Source organism: Misgurnus anguillicaudatus, chromosome 5, assembly GCF_027580225.2.
Source record: "Misgurnus anguillicaudatus chromosome 5, ASM2758022v2, whole genome shotgun sequence".
In the NCBI taxonomy this organism is placed as follows: Eukaryota; Metazoa; Chordata; class Actinopteri; order Cypriniformes; family Cobitidae; genus Misgurnus; species Misgurnus anguillicaudatus.
The window spans coordinates 26,522,510-26,543,227 of NC_073341.2; the positions used below are offsets into that span (position 1 = coordinate 26,522,510).

At 36.5% G+C, this 20,718-nt stretch overlaps 1 protein-coding gene across 1 annotated transcript; it reads right to left on the bottom strand.

Moving 5' to 3' along the window:
* Positions 1-8: 8 nt before the first annotated feature.
* Positions 9-4,834, bottom strand: mmp9 (matrix metallopeptidase 9). The gene is made up of 13 exons (XM_055167753.2): positions 4,543-4,834; positions 4,186-4,424; positions 3,697-3,845; positions 3,396-3,524; positions 3,047-3,220; positions 2,787-2,960; positions 2,510-2,683; positions 2,264-2,419; positions 1,699-1,888; positions 1,393-1,526; positions 1,143-1,293; positions 908-1,011; positions 9-772 (listed from the first exon to the last, which is right to left on the bottom strand). Exons 1-13 carry the CDS (start codon positions 4,675-4,677, stop codon positions 669-671), a joined length of 2,013 nt encoding a protein of 670 aa, XP_055023728.2. The 5' UTR covers positions 4,678-4,834; the 3' UTR covers positions 9-668.
* Between the last annotated feature and the right edge of the window lie 15,884 nt (positions 4,835-20,718).

Below are 20,718 nucleotides of genomic sequence, written 5' to 3' on the forward strand. Positions count from 1 at the left end.
GCACAAGGTTTGAATGGTCTTGTTTACAATTTTATTGAATAAACATAAACAATGCAGTAAGCAAAAATATATAAATAAGAACAAAGTGGAACATTAAATTAATAATATCAATATATTATCATTTACACCAGGCAAATGATTTTCACATAACACCAATATCTGGGTTTAATAATATCTTAATATTAGCTCTAAGGCTAAAAAATAATCCTTTGCATTTGAAAACATCTGAGTGGAGACGGCAGTCAATGGATGAATTGTTGTATAAAGGAGAATATTGATAATTGTGCAGTTAATTCATAATGTTGGTGAATCCACTCTTACATTAACAAACACAAAGTTGATTGAGTTACACTGACATTTCCTCATTATAGTTTCATACAGTTTCTTGTGAAGCATCGTGACCAAAGCAGTTATAGTAAGCTGAAAAAATAAATTATTAGACCATCTTCAAGCTGGCATACAAACATGACTTACATCCTGTTTCTTGTTCCTATGATTATTTCAGTGTTAAAACTGTTCTCAAAACTCGCATAACATAGACTTAAGTTCAATACATTCTGTCTGTGTCATCCTCACCAAATTTACAATTAAGAAAACGGTTTCCCTATTAATAAGGACTGTCTTGGCATCAGGATGTCGGACGTGTCCACTGTATAGAACAACTGCACTCATTGGCATTTCAGGATGTCATGCTTCACATATCCAACTCGGTCAACCTGCCTTTTGCTGTTCATTCTCCAGTAAAACCCTTGTCTGCAAAAGTGAAAGAACCCTGCAAAGGACATGGAAAAATACATAAATTCCCTGAATGTGGTTAAACTTTGAATATATCAAGGAGAAATTATTAGGACTTAAATACACATAATCAATAAAAATACATGGCCAGCAAACTGTTAGTTTAGCATACCCTTGTAGAGAAATACATCATGTGAATCGTGGGGCACTCCACCAAAAACTTCGTCGGTTTCTCGAGGGTACCCTGTGTCTATCATTTGAGCTTTTACATCCAGTCTGTGATAATAAAAAAACACAGACAACCAAAACTTTATGGCTTAATATATAATTAATATAATTGACTTTAATGAAATAATTTATTTAATTGTTTTTCATAAGTTTTTGCAAGTCACTCAAAGTTTACTCACCTCCAGAATTTCTCGCCACTAAACAGGAGTACCTTGCCTTTTCCTCTCTGCAGTGCTCCTTCCACTTTTTCTAGGTTGCTTGGTAGGCCGAGTTTCTCAATTTTACGTGGTCCAAGCATGTCCTTTCCAGTGTATACCCAGAACTGTTTGCCTGTGTGCATTGAAAAATTGGATAAAAGCTATAGATATAAGTTTAAATTTCATGATTTTCAGTAACTACCACTAAATATCTCTCAGTTTGGTTATGTACCTGCAAAGAAGTAGAGCTTTTTAGTGAGTTGGTCCTCAAAGACTGTATTAATAACAGCTGGCACAGCAGGCCATTTCTCAGACATCAAGAATGGACCAACGCGTTTTCCAGCTTTTGACATCTTCCAGTAGTGCCTTTTTTTAAAACAAAAATTAAAAACAATTTATTTACAAAATGTGCTTAATATTCACAAATGTTAAAAGGAAGTTTCTAGTTTTGCTTATCCTATCAACATATAGACTATCATTTCCTAAGTCTGTATGTTTTTATTTATTTAAGTCTATTTTTATGAATGTTGCCTCATACCCATCCTTAAAGAAGTGAAGCTCCTTCTCGATTTCAGTGATGCTGTCAAATTCATTCACCTCGCATGCATCCTTTGAAGGGATTACAGGTGTTGTGGTGGAAACAGTGGTCTTACTTGGGGTGGGTTTGGTATGAGAGGAAGGGGTTGTTGTAGGTTTTGGAGGAGTGGGATCAGGGCCTGTTTTGGGTCCTGAATGGTATATAAGCACAAAACATGACACTTAATGGAATCATGGAGCACTTAAAAGCACAAATGTTTAGAAAGGGAATGGCAGATTTTAGCAAATGTGCTAACTGCAGTATCAATATCAACCACTAGAGGTCTCATCGCTTGATTTTTCATGACTGATTTTTCATAATGCAGATCATATAGCAACATAAACAACAAAACATGAGGATTTACACATCCCTGTACTAAACCACCATAAATACCATTGACCAGAGAAAAGAGCGGACCACCCATTTCCTCTGTCTATTTTTATAACTAATTTTATTTTCTTCCATGTATATGTTACATATGTTATGATCCATTTAAGAAAAAAAAACTGTTTGATTGAATACATACCATATAGATATTGAATGCCCTGAATATCATCCTTATCCAGAGAGAAATCCTCTATATATTTGTACATGGGATACATCAAAGCATCCTTGACTTTGGAGTGGTCCAGACCAAGTGCGTGTCCAAACTCATGGGCAGCCACCAGGAACAGACTGTATCCTATTAAAGAAAAGCAGTGTGTCAGGCGTGTTTGCTAACACCTTACACTTACCTATCAATTGTGTCTGAAGGAGAAATCAATTTACTTACCCCTATCAGAGCAAAATCCCCATTTTTTATCCTTGTCATAGCTGCTGGTAGTTGCACACCAGAGTCTTCCATCATCGCGGCCCTCACTTGTGCAGGAAGTGTATGTCTTTTCCAAGAAGGTGAAGGGAAACTTGCATGGTTCTCCCTCTGAATTTCCACCAATCACAGCCGTGTCTGTAAAGTGGAAAAAAACAACTTTTTAGATTCTGTGCTGCAGACAAGATAACGACAAGTCTGACTGAACGGATTTTATCTTGAAAGCGTAAGAGGTGCTCACCTCTGTTAGGGCAGAATCCATATTTCTTATCAGTGTCAAAATTAGCTGTAGTGGCACACCAGCGATACCCATCAGTTCGCCCATCTGTTGTGCACGACTCGTATTTTGCCCCATCAAACACAAAGGGGAAGACACATGGTGCATCATTGTCGTTTCCGCCAAATGTAAAGAGAACTGAAACAGAACATTAGACATTTACATTAGATTCAAGATTTATTATGGTTATTTAACTTTTGAGAGATAACTAAAGCACCACTTACGCTCACTAGGACAGAAGCCAAATTTTTTATCTTGGTCGTAGTTTGCAGTGGTGGCACACCAGGAAAGTCCATCTGTGCGCCCGTCAGTGGTGCAGCTGGAGTAGGTCTGTCCTTCAAACTCGAATGGAAAGTAACATATGGCACCCTCTGCATTACCATAGCGGGTCTGGATTGCTGATGGAGACAGACATTTTTTTATTGTTTTTATACCCCAAAAAAACCCAACAACAACACACACTCTCTGTAAATATTCACAAAAACTGTAGATGGAGCTATTGTCCAACATACATTATCCATTGCTACAGATTGCAAACAAAAGGGGATTCAATTTTTAATTAGGGATAATTACCTGGTCCTTTTCCAAGGGTCCAGTACTCATCATCGTCAAAGTGGGCATCCCCTTGAATTCCTTCACCGGGAGGATAAGCATGAGCCAGGAGACCATCTTTGCCATCAAATGGGTATGGATCACCGTGATCTGAAATAAAAAAGGGACCACGTCTAAACCTTCTCTAAAGATTTTATTTAATCCGACCAAACCTTATTCTACTTGGCAAACCCGAATTTGGCAACATAGCCTAACCGTCAAGCAAAGTTATCTCAATCTGTGCAGAAAATCGATATTGAGGAAGTACAAGAGACCAGCTCACCTGCTTTTCCAAATGAGATCATGATGTCAGCAGTGCCCTCATAGAGGCGTCTAAAAGTCAGAGGGGTGACATCACTCCACACCTTAAAAGCTCTGGCAAAGGCGTCATCAGTCAAAGGTGCTTCCATGTCAGGAGAATAGTTCAGAATCCTACAAATCAAAACAATGCAGTTTATTATAACATTTGCACTACAGAGTAAAAGGTGCAATTTTAATTTTAAACATCAGAACTAATCCTGTAGTGTTAATGGGGCTTAGTTGGTAAAGCATTGTGCCAGAAACAAAAAGGAACTGGGTTTAATCTTTATTTTTACAGTGTAAAGTGCTTTTAAAGTCACTGATTAGTAGTCAAAAGTTTGACCATACTGAATCTTTTCTGATCATATAGTGAAGTGAATGCATGTGATTATCAAATATGCTATATACTCCAAATACATGAAATTTAATATAGTTCAATTATTTTATTATTATAATAAAATGAATGTCCCACCTGTATGTAACATCAGTGTGGTCCCACTTCAGATCCCCTTCGAAGGTCTGATAGTTACGGATATCTGGGACCCCACAGCGGGGCTTCTTCATGGCATCAATAGTGGCTGCGTCAAGTTTTCCCGTCTCCTCCAGCCCGAGGTTGTTCTGGAGGTTCTTCAGAACGTTTGAACTGGAGATAGCTCCATGCAGTGTGCTCTTCTTCAGGACATCTATGTAACCATACCGCTTCAGGTATTCCTGAAGCCAAGCAAAGAAAAAATACGATGCATTTCACTCCCCGTGCATTTTCACAGTTAACTCTATAGCATTTATTAAAAATACTACAATAAAATTCAATAAAACTTGGTATACTTACATCTGCCAGCTCTATATCTGTCATGTTCTTGATGGCATCTCCAGGAAATGTCACAAACACAGATTTGAGTGGCACAGACCACACGTCCAAGCAGCAGGTTCCAAGAACCACCAATGCCACGACTCCAAGTCTCATGTTTAGACTTTAGAGTGCAAAGCAATGTAAACCTTGACACAAAAAGAATCAAAGTCTTTAAGAAAGAGCCCTTTAAAAATCAGATGAAGCCAGAAGTGAAGTACATGCGATCTTGCTGTGTCTTCTCCTGTTGATGTGTCTGTCTTCTCTTGTGCTCTGACGGCAGTATTTATGTGGTCCACATGGATTAGTCACCCAACCCAACTTCCCCCTTTACACCTCATATAGGTCATTTTAGCACTCCCACTGCAAACATGCCCACTAAAAGGAGTGTTTTTTTATTTATCCATTCAAAATAAGGGGCTTTCCAGCAACCTCACACTGGACTTCATAACACTTAAGATTTATTTCATGTAGTGGTATTAACAAGATTTTTTTTTAAAGAAAGTAACGTGAATTAAATTTTTAAGTATATTGTTTTATAAAATAATTCATTGGTTGTTCTTATTCCATATATTCTTTTTACATTTCCTTATTTTTCAAAAACATGCAGAAATTGTGGTGTGTGTGGTAATTCTCTACACAAGTGCAATGTGAATGTGTATCTTGAGGATATTATTTATGTTGATATATTGGTTTGTTTGTTTTGTATAAAATATCGAATTATACTAATGTACATAATGTTTGCCAGGAAAATTAAATTTTTTGGCCCTGTTATTTTAATTTTCCGAACATGTCTGCGTTTCACTCTGTTCACTCGGAAAATATTGGGAAAACCATAAAATTAGTAGGAAGCCTTGTTGCACAACATTTTAATATTTTCATAAACTTCTTAAGACAGGAAAGATGAAAATAATAATGAGGATTACAAATAAAGAAACTAGTTTAAGGGTCTTGTATAAGCAGTTTTGCACACAGGGAATTACTACTAATCCATATATGGACATACATTGCTTTAGTTTGTGGTTGAAAATGCAGAAGCTATCAGCTTGTGTTATCGTTCTTTGTCTAGTGGTTGCCTAACTTATTTAGAAATATAAAGGAATAGTTGTGTAATAAATAATGCAGTATATAATAGTAGTGTACAGTAATTGCTTTTATTTAACTCTTTGTGGGTTTCTAGAGAATTTTAATTATTTTTATCTAGATAAATCACCCACTAAATTTGATATCACTGCCTTATTTAGGAACACATTAACAAATGTATTGTTACATTACTACACAGTGTTTCTAATGTCCTGTTGCTAAAAGTACCTTGCATGTCTCTATTTCCGACATAGTAAATCATTTCCCTTCTCACGCTTGATAATGAGTCAGCTGTTGAGGTTTGGGTGGTGACAGCGTGTACATTTGACCAGCAAATGCATTAAAAAAGCAGTTTGTACTAAATATACAAAGAATAACTCTGAAAAATATTTCTTTCTAAGAAATGAACTCAATTAGGGAATGTTTAAAAATGTGAGACATTAATTAAGTGATCAACACTTCCGACAGTAATGTCACATCCTTTATAATTACTTCATCAGGAGTTAATGATGAAATGACCCACTTCCAGTCAATAACAATTACAAACAAACATTGGCGGCGGCAGTGGCTCAGTGGTTCATGTAGGTTGTCTACCAACCGGAAGGTTGGTGGTTCAATCCCCGGCTCCAACGGACCAAGTGTCGAAGTGTCCTTGAGCAAGACACTTAACCCCAGTTGCTCCCGACGAGCTGGCTGGCGCCTTGCATGGCTGACACCGCCGTCGGTGTATGAATGTGCGCGTGAATGGGTGAATGTGAGGCTAATTGTAAAGCGCTTTGGATGGCCATAGGTCTGTTAAAAGTGCTATATAAATGCAGTCCATTTACCATTAAGCACATTTACACACTTTATTAAACACTACTGGACAACTAAGAAACCTATAATGGCACACTTTAGAGTTCATAGAGAATTTATTTTTTTCATAGGCCACATGAAATGTTAAAGCTGATTTAAAGCATACAACTATATCTGCTTATATGTCTTCATCCATCTATTTATTTGATGGTCTGTATTTATCAGCATTTCTTGTAATAATAGCATTTATATGCATGCTGCATTTTATGCGATGTAAAAAAAGGTCAAATAAGGATGCTTAGTTGTCAATGGGGTATTACCATTTGGAAAAAGTCTTAATATGTATAATTTATGTGCAGCTATGTATACATTTGGTACCAAAGAGGTACTAATATGGACTCTTTGGTACCAGTATGTACCTCTGAGATATTAAAATGAACTCTTTAGGTGTACGCTTTTTGAATGGTACTGCCCCGGTGACAACTAGAAACAATTTATTTCTGATAGTGTATCACTGCTTGAAGACAGAGTAAAGTATGATGCAGTATGCACTAATATATCAAATATAATATATCAGAAATAGTTATTACATATTTTTAGGGTGTACACTCTAAAAAAAAAGGTTCCTTGAGGTTCTATATAGAACCGTGGGGTTCTATACTTGGCCAATAGAACCTTTTACCAAAAAACGGGGTCCATATAGAACCCTTGGAAGGCAAAGAACCATTTTTATTAAAATGGTTCTATAATTCACGTTTTGTGACTGAAGTGTAAACTAAAGATTACACAATAATTGCAGACCTACACAACTCATCTACAAACCTACACAACTCATTCACAAACCTTTTTGTGTCAATAGGTTGTGGTCAAATAAAGAGAGAGTCAACAAATAGGCTACTAATATTTAGTGTACACTGTAAAAAATCCAACTAATGAAATGTTGGACGGGCAAAAATATATAAGTTGAACCAATTTTTTTGTTTGAGCTAGTTAAATGAATGGTTATTTTCAAATCCAGTCAAAATTCAGAATGGCTAGTGTTGACTGAACTAATTAAGACAAATTAGGTAAGTATGTGGACTTATGACAGCTATGTTTCCTGACAACAAAATGCTCATAATATTACTGTTATTTGGTCACAAAATGTAATTGTAAGAGTTGTTCAGGCGTGAATGTATGTGCTTAAAGTTTAAATATGCGGTCGGTTAATAAAGATAGCGTCTATTTAAAAATGTGCTCGGACACTTTCGGACGTAGATGAGCTCCATACTCATATGGAGAATCACTCCAGAAAATCACAGACACTTAAGCGCTCACACCCCGCCCAGCGCAGCCTCTCCTCGGCAAGCCCATCAGACTGCTGGGTCTGATATCTCTGACTCTGTGGCGTTTAAACATGTGATTTAATTCATTTTGATTTCTCATACTTAACAATGAAAGGGTTATGTTTTAAATCATATTTTAGGATTGCACTTAATTGATATTGCTGTTGAGTGATGTTTCATATCTTTTAAATTTGTTATAACCGGACTGCATGCGAATTTGAACTTCAGAGCTGAGGAAGCGGGTGGAGAAATAGTCCCAATATCATAACAATCTTAAATAAAACTTCTAAATATGCCCGTGTGTGTACCCGTGTGCGCGCGCGCGTGCGCGCGCGACCCGCTCGCGCGCGCGTGTGTATGTACAGTATGTGCGTGAGTTTTTAATTTAAAATGTCTTAACTTAACTCGGAAGGATCTGAATCACAGGTCATTTCATCTGAGATCACTCCGCATGTAACAGCCGGAATCACTCACTGTTTCCCACAACGACACACAAGTCATCAGCCGTTTCCTCAAGTTCACGTCAGGTAAGTGTTTGTAAATAAATGTTAATTTTAGACTATATTAATTGGCAAAGACGAAAATATACTCGACGTTTTTGTAAACATATAAGTTATATAAAGGTGTGTTATGTTATGTGACCGACTTAAAGTGTGTGTTACGTTATGTGTCCGAGTTAAAGTGGAGCTATTTTAGTTAAGATAATACCGGACAGGGTTTAGGACTCCGTCTTAATTATAATTGGGACATTTTTACAAACAAACCTTATAAAATACAATACTGGCGTGCATTTTGAGACAAAACAATAGCACTCATATGTTAAGAGATGTCAGTATTTTAGTCAGTGATAAGTCCTGTCCGAGAAAACCGCCCAATAGTGTTTAATTCAATTACGTGTGATGTCTGAGGGAAACTTGGCAATTTTTAGGGTATAAAATCTTTCACCACAAGCTTTATTATATTAAACATGTTATTTATGTATGTGTGTGTGTTTATATTCCTCTGTTTATTAAACCAGAGGGGTGGTGATGTGGAAAGGCAGACCAGACCACCACCATACGCGAAGATGAGCCTCGAGGCTTCACAGTTATTTTTTCAAACTGAGGAGTTCGGACTCCGGACCGTCATTTCTGCTTGTTTGTACCCTGAGGTAAGTAAACTTTCTACATTTTTGAAACGATATTACTGAAATATTTAGTATAATTAGTTAATATTTATTTTGTTAGAGTAGGTCTTGTGCTAAATAGTGATACTAGAAGCTACATTTATAATATTTACCTCAGTTAAAAAATACTGCTGGTAACGTTAAAGCACTGACGGGCTTCGTTAACCGTCAGTTATAAAAGCTCTGTTAAATACATTTTGTTCCTGGTTTTAATGAATTACGTTACAGTCCTGCTTTATTTCTTTGTCATTTTCAATTAAATTGCCAAGCACAATAAGACAGCTGTGTTGTAAGGAGACGAAATTCGAGACAGGGGTGTTATTTCAATGAAGCGCGTGGTCAAAGGAACCGGGTGGAAGACGGTGGAAGGGAAATTATATGTAAATGTTTGTCGCAGTTTTACACATATTCCGTGAGTATTTTTCGCTTGTTCACGAGTGTGTTATCAGGGTTGGAGCTAAACTCGGAAGGAAAGTGGAAACTGCTGGCCACAGTTGAGAACTTTCTGCCGGTCTGTATTATAAATGCACGATTGCAGTGCAGCGTTTGTATCCGCAAGTCTAGATATGCATGTTTTCTGTGATGCACACAATTAATTAATGTGATGGTAGCTGTTAAGACACTTACATTTAACATTCAAATGTTTTAAAAACCAAACGTGTTCAGGTTTTTATGTGTATTTGGTTTGTGAAGTGTAATTTTTTTTCCTCTCCCTCACAGATAACCATGGTTAATAAATGGTCAGACACGTCACTGGCTTTAAAATATAAACCCCATTGATGCAAAAAGGTAAGGTGCTTAAAAGGACCTTGTAAGACTTCGTCACTAATGTTCATCAAAGAGCAAAATAAAAAGAAATCTGTGTTTTGTAGCTTTAATGATAATTCTTACTGTATGTATTTCATTTAGAATTTAGCATTAAAGACTGTAAAGTGTTTGAGGATTTAATTTAAATTCTGTATATTTCACACTATTTTTTTATTGAACATTGTGTTTTGAAAAATACATCACTAGTCAATTGCAACCTCAAGTTAATGTAGACTTTAAGGAACTTGTTTGTCTGAAAGTGGATATATAAAGATTTTTTGTTTTAAGATGCTGGATGGAATGACAATGTGGTTTGGAACAGACTTGGTGAAGCACATGGAAACATCTCTTAATAAAATGGCCCCAAACATCATCAGGAGTGCAAAAGAAGGAAGTAAAAACATCTCTACGCCAATCTCATTGGAGAGGAAACCACAGAAGGTGCTTGTTCTTTGTCCAGTGTAAAGTAGCCTTATTTGCATTGTCAATGTAAAGGTTCTAGCACCTATAAATTATATAAGTGAAAATATGAAAATAATGTTAGTATAAACTTTTTCCTTGCCATTGAAGAGTAAACTTGTTAATTAAGAGACGCTGGCTGAGAAAGAGTTAAAGTTTACCCACAAATTAAAATTGTCGTCACTTTCTTCAGCAGAACACAACAGAAGAAATTTTGAAAAAGTATGGTAATCGAACAACAATGGTGCCCATTGACCTGCATTGGTTTTGTGTCCATTAAATTGCTAGCAGAGTTGTTCGGTTACAGACATTCTTCAAAATCTTTTTTGTGTTAGTGTTCTGCTGAAGAAAGAAAGCTGTGAAAAAGTGTGAATGTTTGAAATAACGAGTGAGTGAATGAGTTTTCTTTTTTGAGTAAAATGTCCCTGTAATTGATATCTGTACCTAATGTACAATAATTTGTATCTTTGTAGGTCTGTTGAGGAATGCTGCACTTATGTTATTGCAAGCATTATTTCAAGAAAATCCCAGCTTCCTTTACTGTGTAAGTATAGTCTTCTGTAATTTAGTTAGCATTTGAGGCACTTTATTTAAAGTAACATTCAATGCAAATATAAAAATATTACTCTGTTTACCCTTAAATAGCATACAGCTCCACATCAATTATTATGAGTCTTGTTGGTTCGTGAGTGTCGCTTGCCTAGTTGTCATACTTTATTTGTGTTATTATTGGATAATTTTAAGTCTATTTGATGGCTTCTGTTAATTGGTAAAAAGCACTTAAAAGGTGAAATGTTTGTTTTACAGGAACCCAAAGGTCCCACACCAACCATAGTGTTCAACGGCTCTCCTGATCTTCTCAAATCTGAAAGTATCAACTTTATAATGGACAATGTGAACTAAGATAGAGGAAGACATTGACATCACAGGCTGTGGAATGACTGTGTCACAGGTCGGAGAAGCAGACCGCCCCTGTCGCGGATCACGCTCCTCCTAGTTCCACCTCGAGGAGGTCCCAAAGCATTCCAATGACCAGACAAACCAGAGGTAAGTAAAATATAGAAATAGAAACTTTATTTAAATTATTTAAAACTTAAGTGGGGAATGGGAAAGGGAATCTAAAAATCTCGCTTCTCGCCCTCAGGGGGAGTATTACGGGGCCAGGGACGTTGGAGGGGTTTCCACGTGACTCCAGCTGGAACACCGCTACAGAGCGTATCTGGGTGGGTTGGGCACACACCGTCGCGGCGGCCCCTGATGGCATCCACAAGGGTCCAAGACCCTCCTAAGGTGAGTACGGACGACAAGGACACAGCACAACACTTCAATAAAGCTTTGTGTATTTCCGTTTCAAGAGGTTCTTACTTGACTGTTGAACAGTGTTTCTTCTCTCTCCACAGCTCCTAGCCATAGCAGAACTACGTATTTCAGCACCCGAACGACTAACAACCCAGCCGGCATCTGCAGCGTATATCCAACGCGATCAAACTTCACTCTGACAAGTAACTTCCTATACACAACCACGCCGTCCTTTCGCCCGGACCAGCCCCGCACTCTTTCCGCCCGCTACCTAGCGGTCGCCGGATCAGCAGAGCCTGCGGACTCTTCGGAGGCTGGTCTTCGTTGTGCTGTCCAAGGCGAAAGTTGACTCGCCCGAAAATCGACCCTTCCAGTAACTTCTACCTTCTCTCTTTATATCCTCCTCCCAGGCGTGGCTCGCCCAACCAGCGCTCGCCACGTCACTCACACAGCTGTGCCGTGTTTAAGCGAGTGGGGGGATTCCCGGGGAACCCTGAAGTGCCGGTGTCTGTACAAACCGGTCCAGGCGGAACCTCTTCACTCTCCTTTTGGTTCCGCCCCGCATAGTCACTCCGTGACAACTGTTTGCGTTTTTTTTTCTCCTCAATGTTCAATACCCTTTTGCCATTAAGCACACACTGACTTTAATATATAAAATATATGCTTAACTTTTAAGACCGGTACACCACAAATCTACAATCCACTTGTGTAAATTGTCATTCTATTTAATAGATTGTTCATGAATTGTCTTTAAATGCATTGTGAATTCGGTAACACTTTACAATAAAGTTAATTAGTTAACATTAGTTAATGTATTAACTAACTTGAACAAACCATAAGCAATACATTTGTTACAGTATTTATTCATCTTTGTTAATGTTAATTAATAAAAATTTAAGCTTTAATTGCTTGTTCATGTTAGTTCAGAGTGCATTAACTAATGTTAACAAGATTTTAATCAAGTAATTGTTGAAATTAACATTAACAAAGATTAATAAAGGCTGTATAAGTGCAGTTCATTATTAGTTCATGTTAACTAATGTAGCTAACTAATGTTAACTAATGAACCTTATTGTAAAGTGTTACCGTGATTTCTTTTCATCATTTCAGACACATGTAAAAGTTACTAAAAATTAATACTGCATATAGTGTACAGTATCTATGCGTAAGGGAAATAACTTAAACAAAATTTTTAATGTATAGTGTAATTAAGAGTTTAGCTGTTTAATACAGAGATGCAATTTATTTATATATATTATTTATATATAAACGTATGTATGTTTATTAAAAAGTGAAAATGCTTAATGGAAATAATTAAATAACTAAATGGTTGAATGTAATGAGACATTTTAAATGTAAACTAAAGTTTTGCTGTCTAATACAGAATAAAGAGATGTGATTTTAAGTAATTTTTATAGATTTATATTTCTGTATAATACAATTAATAAATAGTAAACTTTTATAATTTTCTAGATGGTTATAATTTCTTATCAATAATAAATTACTCATAATAATAAAGAACCTTTAATGGTTCTAAATAGAACCATCTAACTTTGATTCAAAGAACCATTTGGGGTTCTTTTTAATGAACCCATTAAAGTGGTTCTATATTGAACCATTTAGGGGTTCCATATATGAAGCGGGTGATAGAACCATTTCTGGTTCGATATAGAACCATTTTTTTTAAGAGTGTAGTGTAATGTCTGTGTCTTGTGGGTGGAGTTGTATTGGAAATGACCTAATTGGTAAAAGGACTGTTAAGATTATAATATAACGAAGACATTTTTTTACGAATGTGGGTGCACTTTGTATGCATTTATGTGCACTTGTCAAGGTCTGGTTTTATTTGTGTTATGAGGACTAAATGTTCCCACAGTGATGATAAAACCTAAAATCAGCTACAGCTACAGTTCCTCATGAAAAATATCCTTTATTATACATGTGTTTAAGTTATTTGTACGTCAGAAATTTGCAGATTTTAAGGCCCTTCTCACACACTCACATATTCATCTGTAAGACGATTTCAGCAGTAACAACATAAACAAGCAGCTGTCGTGGTCCGCACGTAACTTCCGGTAAACTCCGCTAAGAATAAATACCAACAAAGTTCTTTAAACGTAGTATATTTATATAACAAGCAAAAAAAAAACACAATATATATAAATCAAGCGTCAGCGCATGTGCGTCCGATGAAACCGTCTATAGCCAAATGCAAAATCATGAGATCGTCATTACATCAGTCATATGAAAACAGAATGCTAAGAAACCTTTTTTATTTGTTAAAGCTCCTTGTCATATAACAGGACTATTCAATTCCAGCCCTGGAGGGCTGGTGTCCTACAGAGTTTTGCTTAAACCCTTAACCAGCACACCTGAAGAAGCTAATGGAAGTCTGCAGGATTATTTAAAAATGACACGCAGGGTGTTCGATCAGCCCAGCAAGGACAGTCAATAAAATCTACAGGCCCCGTAAATATTTTATTGGTAGCCCTCTTTCTTCTGGCCATATGAACAGAATATTCAATAAAGCAGTGATTCTTAACCTTTTTTTAATCCAAGGTCTCCCATTTGCCAGACAAATACAAATTGTCTTAAAAAGTGAGCAATTTAATGTTACTTCGACATTGGGGCTCACCTCATCAACATTTCTGGTTGCCCATCCATAACAACTCTTCCAATCCAGTAAAATGATATTTTTGACTTGAGCTTGAAACAACCTCAAGTTAACCTTGAAACACATTGTTACATTATTGTGCTAGGTTGTAAGACAAAGTATCAAAAACAAATTTCCAAAAATTGGTTGATCTTGGTAGTAGTGAATTAAAGGACAAGTTCGGTATTTTACACTTAAAGCCCTGTTTTCAGATTGTTTATGGTGAAATAGAACGGTTTTGACTGAAATTTGGACATATGATGCTGGCCCGAGAATTTTCAGGTGTTTGTTCTATCACCTCCCACCTCTACAATGGCTGCAAAGGTGCACAGGAACAATCCTTCCTAAAATGCATTAAACTTTAGTTTACAAAGAAGTAAAACTCACCGAGTGGTCAGGGGTGTTCACTGATAAGCTCACACAAAAATCACTGCAAAAGATGCTTTCCAACAGGGGTTTTACCATTCGTTGTTAACTTGTGGACCTATTTTTCCAGACGCATCACACCCGTACATTCTTCCATTGAGAGCTTGAATAATAGACACTCCAGCCCAGATAGTGGCGATAATCCACCTTTGCCAATTGCAAGAATACAAACAACGTTCCCGTTGCGGAGTAATACCGTACCTCACAGCACATCTAATACAAGTCAATGGAGTTGGACAAAAACTACCATAAAACCTGTTGGAGTGCGTCTTTTGCAGCGATTTTTGTGTGGACGTGTCGGTGAACACCCCTGACCACTCGGTGAGTTTCACGTCTTTGTAAACAAAAGTTTAATGCATTTGAGGAAGGATTGTTCCAGTGCACCTGCAGCCATTGTAAAGGTGGGGGCTGATACAACACCCAAAAATTCTCAGGCCAGCATCATATGTCGAAATTTCAGTCAAAACCGTTCTATTTCATCATAAACAATCAGAAAACAGGGGTTTGTCCTTTAAGTCCACATGAAGAATGAATGGACAACAAGGGAGTGTGACGCTTTAAACTTTAAGACAAAACAAGGCATATATACTTGTGTTTATGTTTTTCAGACATATGGCTGTCATTTGGCTTTGAAGTGGAAGACTTTGTTGCTCCATTAAAGTTTTGCCATGAAAGTCTTTTCGAATTTTCCTTTAAAAAGAATAAATGCCAAATGTAGAGAAACACAACCAATGTATATTCAAGTAATAACAACACACATTCACAGTCACCATTTCTCTACCGCTTCTAGAAGGCCAAACCAAAATCTCTAAATAATTTATGACGTTTGGTTTAAGAGCTACTGTTGATATAAAAATAGCCTGAAAGATTTCTGACGTCATGAACCAAGTTTGTATGATGCCAAGTTTGACACTTTATTCCCAAGTAATTAAGTCCAATAATTGTAACTATTTAACAAGCATAATAAATGAGTAATAAACTAAACATTGCTTTATATATATAGTAATAAACTAAACATTGCTTTATGCCAATTTGACATATGGGTGCTGCTATTTGTATCTTTTACATATCCAAATCGTATTGCTTATGTGGTAACATCTGTATGTGTTTAAGTTTGGCGTCAAGTCCGCAATGAAAATGTCTCCACGCCGTACAAAACATCAGTGTTATTGTCGTTTTACATCCAAACATGTTGTCCCCCCTCCCAAATCTTTTGCTGAGAACAAAACCCACATCTTGTTTGGCAACAGTATATTTGCCCCACATTTCTCATCACATATGATACAAGAGGAAACCGCAGACAGAAGAAGATTATTGCATCACTACAATGAGGATGTATGTGTGATGTTGAGATGTATTTTGATGTCACTGAAATGTAATGTGCACGTTTGATGTCAACATATAAGGAACCAGTGTGATAAATGGCCTGTTTGAGAACCAAAGGCTAAAGTTTGGAGAATCAACCCCAGACCGCCACGCGTTTCGCCTCTTCAAATGCCTGCATGAAAATAATTATGCTTTAAATGTCAAAGGCAGAGATGGCTGGCTATAAAACAACCACAGCAACAGAGTCTGCCCTAGTCTGGTCTGCCCTGGTGTTTCAGCCAAAGCTTACAAAGAACTTAACACTTGGCTTTGTTGCAGACTGCTGTTCAAGAGAACAATACTCTAATAATATTTTATGATATGTTTGGCCCGTGGTGTTTATGTTACGAAACGGCTGAATAAACTCTTCATAAATCATTGAGAGTAATGATAAATTGTGACCACTAGTAAAACGGAAAGGCTGCAGCCCAGCCCTGTATTCTATAAAAAGATGCTGATATATATAATTCAACTAATTTTATGGCAATGCAATAATCCAAAGAATAAAATCAAAATATGTTGTTGAAATGTCAACATTCTGCTATTTCCTTCTTAAGAAAATATCTGGTGATTTGTTCTCATTGTCAGTTTAAAAAAATAGTCAGAAAATGTTACTAGGGCAGCACCCTTTAAAAAGCTCTTACAGATAATATGTATACGTTTGGTACTAACATATTATTTTAAAGTACTAATATGCACTTTTTGGTACCAATATGTCCCTATAATATACTAATACGTAAGTCTTTAGGTGCAATTGTAGCCTATACCTTTTCAAAGTGCGCTGCCTCAGTGACAGCTAGGGATCATTTTCCCACAGTTCCATGGTAAATTATTAGTACATCAGCAAAAGAATCATATTATTTTGAGGTCATAATTTCACAATAAAACCTTGTGAAAACATTTGTTTGGTTCTGCATTTTGGATATTACCACAATAGCGTAAAAAAACAGGCTATACAATGCCATAATCATTTTTGGACCTTTTACATTATCCAAGCTTTCTATTTAAAAAAATTTCCTTTGCCAGCCCATTCTCAAGAAATGCGTATAAATAGCATGCAGTTGAAAAGTCGTATGGCAAATTCCAATTTTGTGTGCATATGATACGCCAGTCATTGTTGGTCCTTCCCGTTCAATTATACCGTGCATCTTTTCATGTTGTTTTATTTATTTATTTATTTATTATTCTTTCCTGTTTATTACCCTTTTCGCTTGGGTTTGAGGTCAGAGCAAGTTTTTGTTACATAAAATGACATCCTAACCCAAACCCCATTTCTAACCCCAACTTCAAGCGACCATGGTTTAAAAATAGACAAAACATGAAGAAACCTATATATGGAATGACATTCTAAAGCAAATCCCACCCCCCAAAAAAAACAGTTTTAAAAAACAAAAAACAAATGAAAAAACAATAAATAAAATGACACGAAAAGATGTGTTAAGTAAACGGGAAGAACTGGAGTATCATATGCATGCAAAATTGACGTATTTGACATATGTATTGCATAACTTTTCAACTGCGTGCTATTTATACACAATGGGTTGCCTTTGCAAACAGTAAAAATTATTTCAAATCAAGATATATTTTTATGTTAAAGGCACACCGGCGAACTTTTTGGCCACTAGGGAGCGCTGACACGTTTTTTTCACGTCTAGCACCCCTAGAGGCCACAAATAACGCAGCACTGTTGCAAAGGAAAAGACAACAACTCTTTAGGTCACAAAGTGCCTTCCAGCATGTCATATGAATATAATTTCATGGGTTTTATTTTTTTCAAAAACCAAAAGATTGCATAGCTCATACACCCATGACATTACCACGGCGCCACAGAGTCACATGATAAAAATTACTCTCTCTACAATCCCCAAGTAGCCTCCAACAAAATTAATGTGAAAAAAAAACCCAATATTGATCCTCTTCCTTCCTTTTATTCTGTCACTCTCCCGTTTTCTCTTTCTGGTCTCCTCCTCCCTTAGGTTTCTTTTTCTTAGTTGCTGCTTCGGCCATGACAAAAACATCAATTAAATAAATAGTTGCGCTCTCACGTCCGAATTTAAGAAAGTGGAGGAAGTGACGTATGCCATAAAGCAGTCAAATTTTGTAGTTCTTTTAGTGCTCAGGTTACTACCCGAAACCCCAAGTTTAAAAATATGAGTAAAAGCGATACAGACCCCGTCAGGCTATGGTAGACATGTCATTCAACCTATTTTAAGTTGATGTACCATCACAAGAGTCTTGAAAATATATTATGAAGGTTGAAAAACTACAAAGTGTCACTTTAACAAATTAAGTTAAACAATTTCAATTTTTTTTTTTTAAGTTATATCAACGTATAACAAGTCGAAACTTAAAATAGTATGTTGAATTGACTTGCATAACCAAGTTGTATTAACTTCATGCAGCATTTTTACAGTGAAAAAAATGTCTTTGTAAAAGGGTAAGAAAGAAATTATTCTTTAAAGAACCTGTGACTGAATTTAGGAAACCAAAAATATTTTCGGTGTTATGGCATCGCTGTGAAGAACCATTAGCATCTTTATTTTTAAGAGTGTATGCGAAGCCGGTGTTCCTGTAGCTCATAAAATATCAAATTTAAGTTTTAAGTAAAACTTATAATAACAGCTAACACTGAAAGGAAACTGAAATTTTCAGATAAACTACCTGAATGTGTGCTGACTGAGTCAAAATGCAATATAGACAACACTTTTCCCCCAACATATTATTGTTATTCCTAGCAATTCTGCTGGTATGTACAGCTGTTTGTTTTTAAACACAAGGCATACAGGAAGAATCAAAACAGTAGCGTTTCAATGCGTTTTCCTTCCAAAACACTTGTATTTACTTGCTACCAGCATAGCAATTGCGGACATTGTTGTTTGCATAAGAGCTTGAATCATTTCCTGTGGTTACAGATATGATGACACTTTTTTAAAGTGGGAAGTTTTGTCCGAATATACATTAAGAGGGAGGTGTAGGATATCACCCACGACACTTGTTCATCTCTACCAGTCAGGTCCATATATTACCACTTCTTAATAAGCTGATGTCAACAATTTATTGCTGAATTGCTGAGTTGAACTTAAGTCAACATTGTGCTCATCATGCACTCCCTCAGACTGATGCTTAAGGGTCCCAAATCCAAGATTTCTCAACTTCACCCCAGGCAAGCTTTCCTAATGAATTTCTTTCCGTTTTAGCAACATCATGTCTAGAGTGCAATTTAGCCTGCCTGTTTTCATCATTCATCAAGTGGTGTTTCAAACCAACAAAAATTTGCATTGAATCTCATCACTTGTCAGCTGTACAATCTCAAAAACTCATCCTGACAAACCATTATGCTGCTATGTCATTAGCCTGCCAATTTTGTATATACCCAACAATGCATGTGAATGTGTATGCATATGTGTTTACACGCTCAAGGCAGTGATGTAGAATTTTAAGCATATCTTTTTTATATAAAATATTATATAAATTGTGATAATTTTTGTCCTAGCTATTAATCATTTAGCTTGTCGTATGGTCTTCATGTGGTAATTCTGACACAATGTACTTATAAAAACACATAATTTGTGAATGACAGACAAGCGTGATTGACTCTGACACATAAAACTCTAGATAATTATAATTATAACATACTTTTCTGACAGCAGACAACTCCGGGCCGGATCCGCAACCAGCCCAAAGTCGTCTGCTGTCTGGGTTTCACAATGTCCGTCTTTAACTAAAGGAATTACACTTGGTTTGGTAATATTCAAAGTAAAGCATGTTTACGAATGCATTAATGGGAGATTGGGGACCTATTCTCCCTTTTAAGAAGTTGCCTAGATTGCATATTACTAGCTTATTAGCGGTTTATTAGTACTTATAAAGCACATACTAATGCATGACCGTATTCTTCATCCCTGATCCTCCCCCATACCGACACTTAAATGTTACAACAACTACTAATTATAATAAGCAGTTTATTGAGGCAAAACCAGTTAGTTATAGTCAATATGTGTTAGTGAACTGTTACCCAATTCGTATTAATGTAGGAGTGTCACATGAAACTAGACTGCAAAGAAATACTACATTAAAATAAACCTTTTTTTTTTTTGCTGTGATCATGAGTCAATGGCCTGGTGTTGATAAAACTCAGATGACTTGTCTGTCTGACTGAAGTTCTGCAAAATCTTTTCATAGAACAGACTGCATTAAAAAGATTTGCTTCAAGCCCTGAACATCAGACTATTAAATCTCTAGTTATCCAATCTATACTTCAATCTTAAATGTGTGTGTTTGTAAGCAAGTATAAAGCTTATGCTTTTATTGGGAAGGATAGACACAAAATATAGTCTGAAGCACAGCAAAGATATACAATAAAACAGTGAGAGAAAACAAAAGTGGGTGTGCAAAGAAAAACACCCCATTTTCCGACTCAGCATTCGCAGATAAACTATGTAAACTTTGCACAATTTCCAGCACTTACTGTCACTTCAAAGGCAACCACAAGCTGAACTCAGCAAGACCTGTAACAAGCGACGGTTTTACACCTAAAAATCACACATTTCCGCCCTTCCCTTAAAATAACACCGAAGCATCATATCCCATCAGTGTCTGTACACTGGAAAAATATATGCTAGACTAGTACGACCTCAACTACACTAACCACATTTAAAGAAAACATAGACTTGTTTAAAAGGCAATAGGCTTTATGCCCAGCTGCACTACTTCCTGAACTTCAGCCAGCTCCTTGTTTCCTGTCTGCCATTATTGGACAAACTGATTAATCCAGGTGTGCC

What these genes read in the sequence shown, in the direction of transcription:
- mmp9 (XM_055167753.2), bottom strand. Translation starts at nt 4,677, where the DNA reads ATGAGACTTGGAGTCGTGGCATTGGTGGTTCTTGGAACCTGCTGCTTG. An exon ending in GGGATTTTGCTCTGATAGGG is followed by an intron (nt 2,420 to 2,509) that starts GTAAGTAAATTG and finishes TTTCTTTAATAG; the next exon opens with GATACAGTCTGTTCCTGGTG. An exon ending in GGGCATTCAATATCTATATG is followed by an intron (nt 1,889 to 2,263) that starts GTATGTATTCAA and finishes TATACCATTCAG; the next exon opens with GACCCAAAACAGGCCCTGAT.